Consider the following 11,638-nt stretch of genomic DNA (forward strand, 5'->3'; position numbering starts at 1 on the left):
CAATCCAGGTATGGGGGAGGACCAAAAACACCCTCTCCCCCATCGCAGTCAGAAATCACTCAGGTCTGGAAGTGAGAAGCACTGAACACTCTGCATTCTTCTGAATACTTGAGCTGAGCACAGACCCCCAATGGAACAGAGTTTTGGCACAGCAAAACAGGTAAGCGAACCCATCTACTGAATCCAAACATTGAATCTGGTGCTTCTCAGAGAGAAAAGGACAAACTGAGAGTTTGCAGCCATCCCCTGGCCTCAGAGCCATGAACTGTGAGAGGTCTGCACTCTCCACATTGGGGACCCTCAGGAACAACATCTGGAATCCAACCCACTATTCTCCTCTGTTGTTGATCTCCTTGAGGAGACAAAGAAGTCAGTGGAACCTTGCAGATCCTGGAACCTAGGTAGCAGAGCTCAGTGGACTCTAAGTTCCAGGAAGACAGTTCCTGATAGGCCTGTAAACTCCTGAAGGTTGGTCTGATTTATTTTTATGCTAATTAATAAAAAGCCATTACACCTGGGCAGAGCAATCACGATAGGCATAGCTAAGGTTCCCGGTCTTGGGAAAAGACTGAGAGGATCTTGGGAAGAAGAGAGATTGGAGGAGAAGGGAGAAGAAGGAAGGTCATTATGGGTTAGATGGAAGAGAAGCACATGGCAGCATGGATGGAGGATTTGGCACAGATGAAGAACAATAGCAAGTATATGGGATTATGGATGGGAAGCAGCTTGATAAAAATTATTAGAAGCAGATGACATAGGATTAGGGTGGATATCCCATACCTGCTCCACTATGGGAATTAGTTTAGAGGATTGATATCCTTCCTGACCCAGGTTAACTAAGGCTATTTTAAAATATAATAGGCATTTGTGTCTTGATTGATTGCTAGAGGGTTATAAGATATTGTCATAATAATAATTATAGGCCTGATAATAGTTAATAGTAGTTAATAGTTAATAGATAACAGTAATAGTTAATCCTGATAATTTAACAACAACACCTCCTTGACTGCCAGTTTACAAAACCAAGCCCCCTTGGCAAATGGCTAAAAGAAGGCGGAACAACACAATTTTTAAAAACCAGGCCATCATGGCTCCTTCAGAAATTCCAATAAACATCAGATACTCTAATAAAGCTGAATCTCAGAAAAATGCCCTTAAAGCTATGCTTGTGCAGTTATTTGAGGAAAATAAAGAAATTAAAAGATCTTTCTAAGAATGACAGGAAAATACAAACAAATAAATAGAGGCCATCACAAACAAAAGAGAAACCACAATCACACAGATGAAGGAAATGAGTATAGCTGTTCCAGACATGAACACAGAATCTGGAATCAATTAAGAAAACTCTTAGAAAACCCTGAAAATGGAAAACTTAGAGAAGAGATCAGGAATTGTAGATGTAAGTATCATCAACACAATATAAGAGATGGAGGAGAGAATCTCAGGTGCTGAAGATACAATTGAAGAAATTAATACATCTCTCAAAAATATTAAAATAGAAAAATTTGTGACATAAACCATCAAAGAAATCAGGAAACTATGAAAAGATGTAATCTAAGAATAATTATTCCAATGACCAGAAAATATTTTTAAGAAAATTATAGAGAAAAATTTCCCCAACTCTTAAACATACTAGGGCATATAGAACACCAAGTACCCTAGATCAGAAAATAAATTATTCTCACCACATAATAAAACACAAAATCCACAGAACAAAGAAAGGGTATTAAAATCAGCAAGGGAAAAGGGCCAAGTAACATATAAAGTCAGACCACCAAAAGTACACTTGGCTTCTCAACAGAGAACATGAAAGCAAGTAGACTGTGTCTACTGTTTGACTATTTGACTATTGTCAAAACGGGATAAAATCACAAATAGTCCATTCTCATAATCCCAATACTTGGGAACATGCACACAAGAGGTTCAGAGTTTCAAACTCATATTTCCTTCTTATATAGAAATTTTGAGCCCTACAACGCCCCAAAGACTGATATATTAGTGAAGTATAACATAAGCATTCTTTACTTTGAAACAAATGTTATTTACAAAGAAACATGCAATTTGTATTCCTTGTGTGTTTGAACATTGGCAAAGTAATTATATTTATGCTTAACTCAGTTTTTACTTGGCTTAATATATATAGATATAATTCATTATTATTATTCTCACATTAAACAAATGAAAATATATATTAAAATTATATTATTAAATTGAAACTAACTGTACTTTTTCTAACATTTCTTGCTATGTCTGTACATTTAAAAGAAATGACATTCTACGTTTAACCAAATTGGGGCATATCACTCACTTATCCCATATCACTTGGCATTTCCCATTGAGACCTATGAGGTTTGCCACACTCTGTGATTTTTCTATTGGGTATCAAGTTAAGGAATTTTGGTGTGAAATCTCTCAGCTGTCTACTATATCAGATTACAATTTAGCTTCTGTTTTGTCAGTTTTGCAACAGCATTTTGAATTCTGCTGAGAGATATGATATCTCAAGACAATTTTGTATGTTTCCGAGCTATCTTGCCACTTTAAAAGTGTTGTCAGAGTAAGTATTATTTGGAGAAGTCAGTCTGGATTATGTTGCTGAAGGGCTGCACTGCGCAGCTGACACAAATTGATTTACCAGAAAGCCTTCTGCATTTCTAAGACATACAGCCACCAGGGCAGCTCTGAAAATCTGCTGTACACAGATGAAAATTCAAAAACACATTAGAGAACACTCTGAATAAAATCCTAGCAACACTTCAATATACTCAAGATGCATTTTATTGCTAGTTTGTACAGAAAGAAAGTTTTTCCTATTTAAGTATTGCTGTGATATTAAAAAATCAACAAATACTTCCAGACATGGTAAAACAGTGAGAGAACAACATTTCCAGAATATTCATAAAACTTTGTAATAAAGGTTTGGGCTGAGGACACCTTCCATAAGGTAGTAATATCATTTTTACAGTGAACATTCTGGATTTGAAAAATGCCTTATGGCCTACACAATCTTTCTCTATTTATTTTCTTTATTCATTTTACATGCTGGTTGTAACCCAATCCCTTCTCATCTCCCAGCAATACCCTCCCTCCCCCTCCCCCTCCTTCTCTCCCTCCCCCTCCCCCTTCTTCTATTTCTCTGAAAAGAGGAGCCCCCTTCCCATACACCCCAGCTCATCAAGTTGCATCAGGACTGAACAGGTCCTCCTCCCTTGAGGTCTGACAAGGCAGTCCTGCCAGGGAGAATTAATCGAAAAGCTGTCAAGAGAGTCCATGTTAGAGACAGAGAGCACCCACTCCCCTTCCTAGAGGACACAAATGAATCCTGGGGTGCCCATTGGCTACATCTATGAAGGGAGCCTAAGTCCAATCCATGCTAGGTCCTTGCTTGGTGCTTTAGTCTCAGCAGGGCCCCCTGGCCCTGGTTAGTTGCCTCTGTTGGTCTACTTGTGAAGATCTTGTCACCTCCAGGTCCTTTTCTCCTTTCATCCACTTTTCTACATGGTTTCCTGTGCATTGCCCAATGTTTGGCTATAAGTCTCAGCATCTGGTTTGAACTGCTGGGTGGAACATCAGAAGACAACTCTGCTAGGTCTCTGTCTGTAACCATAACAGAGTATTGTTAATAGTGTTAGTGGTTGGTTCCCTCCCATGGGGTGGGTCTTGGGTTGGGCCAGGCATTGAGTGAACATTCCCTCAATCTCTGCTCAATCTGATCTATCTTTATCCCTGCATATCTTGTAGTCAAGGTGAATTTTGAGTCAAAGGTTTTCTGGGTGGGTTGAAGTCCCCTACCTCTACTAGGAGACTTCTCTAGTTAGAAGGTGTTCTCTTCAGTCTCTGTGGCCCCTGCCACTAGGAGTCTCACCTAGAGCCCCTCTCATATCCCATGGGAGCCTAGCCAGATTTGGGTCTCCAGCTTGTCACTGAAATGCCCTGGTCATGGTTTCACTTTTCTCTACAGGCCTCTGTCCTCCAGCCCCTGCTCTCCCCAACTTGACCTCCATGCTCATATCTATCTGTTTCCTCTCCTACCTTGTTCTCTCTCTTCAACAGCTTTCTCTGTCTTTTCTGCTTCCCTTTCTGAGATTTAAGCGTCCTCCCTTTGATCCTCCTTGTTACTTATATTCTTTCGGTGTGTGCATTGTAGTATGTTTATCCTGTACTATGTGGCTTAACTCCAGTGATAAGTGAGTAGATACCAAGTGTCTTTTCTGGGTCTGTGTTAACTCACTCAGGAGGATCTTTTCCAGTTTCACCCATTTGGATGCAAATTTCATGATTTCTTTGTTTTTAGTATTCCATTGTAAATGTACCACAGTTTCTTTATCCATTCTTTGATTGAAGTCCATCTAGCTTATTTCCAGAATCAATTCTGCTTATTGCAAATAAAGTGGCTATGAACATTCTTAACTGTTGGAATATTTGAATAAAACAGGAAATCTCTTACAAATGTGGTAAGTGTAAGAGGATGAGACTTTTGATAACACTAATGCATCCATGTATTGGGTAGGTATTCTAGGTGTTCTGCACTGATCAATTGTGTCCCCATTCCCACTTGTCCCAAGTCTACACACAGAATCTATTCTATTGCCCCTTCCCAGGAAAAGTTATGCATCCACCCTTGACCTCTCCTTGTTATTTAGCCTCTCTATGTTTGTGGATTGTAGCATGATTATGCTTTACTTTGAAGTAATATCCAGTTATAAAGGAGTACATACTGTGTTTACCTTTCTGGGTCTAAGATACCTCATACAGTATGATTGTTTTTATAGTTTCATCCATTTGCCTGCAAATTTTATGATGTTATTTTTTAAGAGCTGACCAATACCCCGTTTTGTAAATGTACCACATTTTCTTTATCCATTTTTTCAGTTAAAGGGCATCTAGTTTTTTTTTCCAGTTTCTGAATTCTACAAATAAAGCTGCTCTGAACATTCCTGGAAAGGTGTCCTTGTGGTAGGATATAGAAACATTTGGGTATATGCCAAGAAGTGGTACAGTTGGATTTTGACGTAGATTGATTTCCAATTTTCTAAGAAACCACCATATTGATTTCCAAAGTGGTTGCAATCTCATTAGCAATGAAGGAGTGCTCTCCTTTCTCTACATCCTTACTAGTACGTGCTCAAACTAAGGCACCAGCCAAGGACAATACAGGTGGAAAGACAGGTGGAAATGCAGTTATGGTATTGTTATTATAATAAAAATATTTAGCAACTCTTAAAATTAAGTGACAAAATGGAATACCCATTGTTTCACTAACATTAAAAAAAGAGAAAACATTAAGTTCAAGAAATATTAAGAAATTTAGAAAATAAAAATACATGGTAAATATAAATAAAAATGTATTGTCTGAAAATTAAGAAATTTTGTTTAGATAAATGCACTTTAAAATATATGAGAAATTTTAGGCGAATAATAATAATGAGGGTCAATACAAGGAATCTAGGTGCTTTTAGATATTTATTCATCTAAAAAGTGTTTAAGGTTTAAAAATATGACTGTTTTGTTGGTCAAAGAAACATTTTCTAATTTTTGTTGGCATTACAAAAACAGCTTGAATTTTTTTAGTTATTAGAGGTAATCTTCAGTCTCAGCCTGCTGCTACATGACCTAGCCTGGTCAGTTGTCACAGTGATGGACTAATTGTGGTGGACAGAAAGGAAAGTGGGAAGTTTGGGCACTATGAAGATAGTTGGAACTGGAGACTGGGAAGCATTGAGCAACATCCTGATGTGAGATGCCTGCATTGCTACTTGAGGCCATAAGGAGGTCTGGGCCCATGCTGCTGCTGAGGACCATGTGTGGGAACATGGACCTTTTACAGGAGGACTCTGGATTGATGTTTGTGGTTACTAAAAAAAAGGCCATGAGTACATTTGTGGTATGGGATACCACCTAAGGCCATGTTGATGCCTGGCTTCTTCACTCCATAGAGGTCAACCTGACCCCCATGTGAATATAGGAGTCTTGGCAGGCTGACCCACTCAGCTACCACCCAAGCCAAGATCCAGGCTTTGAGCTGGCCAACATCATGGTATACTATACCTATGAGCTGCTGGAGCATAGGAAGGGCTGGTCCTCCAGATCCATAGCTACAGAATGCCCATGACACAGGACAACAGCAGGATATTTATGAACAGTCCCAGTGAGGATCCTGCATTGATAGTGCAACAGAATCCAGAGGCCTCATTGCAATGAACATTTGTATGTAAAATCAGTTTGGGGGAAAAGAAATACTGTGTAAGAAACCATGATACATAATTAATTCCATGGTTATGTGTTATTTTTGTTGCTGCTTTCGGGAGTTGTGAAGTTGAGGAGTTAGTGGGGTAGGTTACAATAATGGAGGGCAGATAGGACAGAGTAGGAAATGAGTGGTATTCAGATACATGATGTCAAATTAACAAAGAATGAATGGAAAGTTATGAGAAAATATATCCCGATGAGCCCTGTCCCCAGTCCACAGTATCTCCACCCTGCATGAAGGCAAGGTCTCACATGTTATGTGGACATGTATTATATAACAAACTGAAAACATAACAGTGAGAAAAAGCTATCAGATTAAACTAGGTTTGGGTTGTTGTTTTACATTACACAAGTCTTATCATTTGACTCCAGGTACAGACTAGTTGACTTGTCTGTGATTTTAAAGACAGTAGTTGTCATAGAGAATTAAGCACACCAGGAGAACACGGCCCATCAAATCAATAAACAGAACTCATATGGGCCCACAGAGACTGGAGACAAGTATGTGGCCTTCATGAGTCTTTACCACATGCCTGTGTATATGTTATAGCTGTTAGCTTAGTGCTTTGTAAAACTTCTAACAGTGAAAACAAGTGTGTTCAAATATGGGGCACGAGAGACCATATAAAAGTCAGTCCCCACTCTCCACTAAACTGTGGAGAATGTCCATTCCATTGGCTAGGTCTGGGTAGGGGTTGGAAGTTTACTAAACCTGATGGCACTCAGAGGAAGGATAGAAGGCTATCAAGAAGAGACTTGATACCCTATGAGCATATACAGGGGGAGGAGGTCCCCCTCAGTCACAGTCATAGAGGAGGGAAGTAGGGGGAAAATGGGAGGGAGAGAAGAATGGGAGGATACAAGGGAAGAGATAACAAGTCAGATATAATATGAATAAATTAATATTTTTTTAAAAAATAGTTCTAAGAAAATGATAATTTAAAAACTTCACAATGTAAGAGTTTTACATGTGTTAAATGAAAATTTTAATTTCTATAAATACAATTTATAAAGTTAAGATTAAACCAAAATTTTAATATTAATATAAGCAAGTCTATTTTATTGGAATTAATTTGGATTATTTATTGTATATATTTTCATGACCATGTCCTAGTGTACAACCCATTGGATGACTCCTCAAAATATATTTTTTTTTCTGGGTCAGGGTGGGTATATTCACACAGGATTCAGGGCTGTGGCGCTCAGCTGGCAGGTGGGCGGCTCTACCTGCGGTACCAGATCTTTAGCTTCTGCTCCCGCTTGATCTTGCGCTGCAGCTGCAGGATGCCATAGAGGAGCGCCTCGGCCGTGGGCAGGCAGCCTGGCACATAGATGTCCACCGGCACAATTCGGTCACAGCCACGGACGACTGAGTAGGAGTAGTGGTAGTAGCCACCGCCATTGGCACAGCTCCCCATGGACACCACGTAGCGGGGTTCAGGCATCTGGTCGTACACCTTGCGGAGCGCGGGGGCCATCTTGTTGGTAAGCGTGCCAGCTACAATCATCACATCAGCCTGGCGTGGGCTGGCACGGAACACCACGCCAAAGCGGTCCCTGTCATAGCGTGGTGCAGCCATGTGCATCATCTCCACCGCACAGCACGCCAGGCCAAAGGTCATAGGCCACATGGAGCTCCGGCGCGCCCAATTGATGAGGTCATCCAGCTTGGTGACCACATACTCTGCCCGACTTCTGGGAAGATGGGAAGGCTTGGGGACCACAGCTCCGGCTCCAGCCTTGGACACGGCCGACTGTGTGCTGCTCGGGCCCTCAGTGACCACGCTCTGATGGACTCTGCGCAGCTGGGCCACTGCGCCGATGCTGGAGCGCAGGCCGAGGATCCGCACAGAGAGCAGGCCAGGAGCCACCAGCGCCGCCATCTTGGCCTCGGCCTTCAGACAACCTCTCCATATTTTTGAACTTAAATATTAGTCAGATTTTTGCAAGCACAGCACCAGAAAAACAAATAGAAAATTTATACAAGTAGCTATGTACCCTTCTGTCACAGGCCTAGGGGAGGGTAATAGAGTGAAAGAGGGAGGGGGGAGGAACAGGAGGATACAAGTGAAGGGATAACAATTGAGATGTAATCTGAATAAATTAATAAAAAATAAAAAAATAAAACAGGTGCATTTCTGACTACTTTGCATGGATTGGTGAAAATAGAAAGATGATAGATAGATAGATAGATAGATAGATAGATAGATAGATAGATAGATAGCCAATGGACAGCTCATTCTCCACAGTTGTGGGGAGAATAGGGACTGCATCTGTCAAGAACTCTGGTGCCCCAATTTGACCACTTCTCTTTGGTGGGGAGGTTCGGTGGCATATGTAGAGAGGAAAAGCAGGCCAAAGAAAGAGGTAGGGAGAAATGTGAACATACAAGCGAGCAGATAACAATTGAGATGTAATCTGAGTAAATTATAATAAATAAATAAAATAATAAAAATATAGAAAAACATTTAAATGTGGATTACATTCACTGATTGGGCAATGATAATTTAAATTTTTAACAAGAGTAGAGACATACATCTGTTAACTTTACGAGCTCTATATATAAAATATATACAAAGTTGCAAGATATCATGAAAATATAGTAAGTTTGATAATGGCATTGAAAAATATGCTTCCAAATGGACAACACAAGGGTGAAAGGATGCTTAGCATAATCCTTTAGTCATCAGGGAATCTGTGTTAAATCATAATGAGAAATCTCACATAGCCACCAGAAGCCTGAAGTAGCCCGTGTTTGATTATTTTCTTGATTTTTAAGAACCCACACACATATATAATACAACATCATCATATCTAACTTCAAATACCCCCACTGAACCTCTATCCCCAACACATTCCCTTCTTTATGATCCCTTAATCGTAGGTGTAGGTTTTGAGTTGTAGATGTACCAGTTATGGTTGGCACATCTACCTGTAAGGCTAAGAAAACCGTGGAAGATGAGAAGGAATGATTATAAGACCCACAAGATCAGGACTCTTACTGTATCTTCTAGACGTAACAGTGAAGCTACACCCTTAAAATCTCTAAAAATATCATTGCTTAAATAAGAACTCCACAATCACAACACTGGTTAATATGGAGCTGTGGAAGTGACAAATTTAACAAGTACCTTCTCCTGGTTCAAGATCCAGAGGCAAAATGACTGCTGAGAATCTATCTTTTCCAGGGACAAATATTCTTATGGGTTATTCAATGTCAAATAATAAGCTCTAACTATATACACATATAAGAAACTCAAAACAGATTCAGTAGGTTGTGTTGTATATAACAATAATAAATAAAATCTCATGAATTAGAGAGGAAGTTGTGATTATGAAAGATTGAAGGGGGAGAGGGTGAAATTTTAGAGATTAAAATCAAGACTGTGACAAATATACCTACTATACTTCTTTTTCATAAAATGCTTGGAGCTTTAGTTAAAGCAATAAGAAAAGAGGATGAAAGTAAAGGGAAGCATGGGAAAATAAGAAGTCAATTACAGATGGTATGACAGTATATGTAAAAGAGCAAAATTTTCATCATAAGGTTATTAGAAATTATTATCAATTTCAGTCAAGTGACAAGATACAGTATTGACTTACACCGACTAGTTGTGTTTTCTATATTCCACCAACAAACATACCAAGAGGTACTAGACACTCTAATTCAAAAAGGTCTCAAAAACTGAGGAGATGAAATACTTTCCCAAAACATTAAGTCTCTTAAGAAAGCGACTGAGGAAAACAGTAAGGGACAAGAAGACCTCCTATGCTCGGGGAATGAACATTCTACCCCACCAATGCCCATGCAATCCCAAAAGAGCCAGAAAACACTTTTTACAGAAAGTGAACTAAACTCTTCATAGTGAACCAAAAATGACCAAGGACAGACAAAGACGTATTTAACAAAAGAAAGATGAAAGGGTTATCATTCTGGCCTTTTCTGAAAGACTAGACATATCAGTCTTAATCTATATACTACACTTTTCAGAAAGTCTTAGTCTTAGTCTATATACTACAGAACTGTAGTAATAGAAATAGCGTGGTATTAGCAAAAAAGTAAACAAGAAATTTTTTTACATTTTTTATTAATTTATTCTTGTTACATCTCCATGGTTATCCCATCCCTTGTATCCTCCCATTCCTCCCTCCCTCCCATTTTCCCCTTACTCCCTTCCCCTATGACTGTTCCTGAGGGGGATTACCTCCCCCTCTATATGCTCATAGGGTATCAAGTCTCTTCTTGGTAACCTGCTATCCTTCCTCTGAATGCCACCAGGTCTCCCCCTCCAGGGGACGTGGTCAAATATGAGGCACCAGAGTTCGTGTGAAAGTCATACCCCACTCTCCACTCACCAGGGGTTCCACACAAACTAAGGCACTAGCCAAGGACAATACAGGCGGTAAACTTTAAACCCCTACCCAGATCTAGCCAATGGACAAAACAAGAAATTTTTATGTTGTAATATTAATGCTGCCATGCCACAGATGCTGTTCTATATACTACTTCTCTCTGTGACAGATAACTCCTGGATTTTATGATAGACTGGAAAATAAGCAGTCTAAAATTCTATGCATTGGGAATGTGGGGTTGATTTAGCTAGAGAGGACCTCTAGATAATTCTAACAATCTATGAAGATGTTCATATCATTCTCTGAAGTGTTTTGCATATTTTCAGTCACCTCTTGGGCAATCTCAAGCTAAGGAGTGAATGTTAGCATTATATCTTCTCTAATGTGATACAAATGATCTAACAACGCGTCTCTCATTTGGAACACTGGCCCAGTGAGTTTGGCAGACCAGAAAGACTCAGAGATAAAGTATGCAAACTCCTCTAACTGAAACCTCAAAATTAAACTTCAGGTACTTGCATCCTACTTAACTGTCAAAAGGAAGGAGAAAACTAAAGATAACACTGCTCAGTAAGAGTTTAAAGTCATAGATATCATCCCCCTCATATGCTACTACACAATTATTCACACATTAAAGTAACACACTGAACCACAAAATACTGCCTTTTATTTATTTATTTTAAAAATATTTATTTTAAAAATAATGAAAAATTTTAAATAACTCTATAGAATGAGGTAAAATGAATTTTGTAATCAAAAATTTCACACATGTGGTATCTACTTTTATTTAGACTTACAATTGACATAATGTATCCCTACAAGAATAGCTTAGGTAATATTATAATACAATGGAGAACAAAGCTTAAATTCCAGCTCACCTTTATCTAATATTTTATCTTTAAGATTTGTTAATTTTTAAAATATGTATGTTTTTTGCTTGCATGTATGTCTGTGTATTACATGCATATCTAGTACCCACAGAGATAATAAAAGGATATCAGATCCCCTGAAGTTAAATTTATAGATGATTGTGAGT

The 11,638-nt window shown here is 39.0% G+C and overlaps 1 protein-coding gene across 1 annotated transcript; it reads right to left on the reverse strand.

Moving 5' to 3' along the window:
* Nucleotides 1-7,379: 7,379 nt before the first annotated feature.
* LOC311604640 (NADH dehydrogenase [ubiquinone] iron-sulfur protein 7, mitochondrial) lies at nucleotides 7,380-8,153 on the reverse strand. Its single transcript, XM_084794660.1, has one exon. It carries the CDS (start codon nucleotides 8,130-8,132, stop codon nucleotides 7,473-7,475), a length of 660 nt encoding a protein of 219 aa, XP_084650786.1. The 5' UTR covers nucleotides 8,133-8,153; the 3' UTR covers nucleotides 7,380-7,472.
* Between the last annotated feature and the right edge of the window lie 3,485 nt (nucleotides 8,154-11,638).

The sequence above is a fragment of the Acomys minous genome (genome assembly GCF_964271855.1).
Source record: "Acomys minous genome assembly, chromosome: 9".
NCBI lineage: Eukaryota > Metazoa > Chordata > Mammalia > Rodentia > Muridae > Acomys > Acomys minous.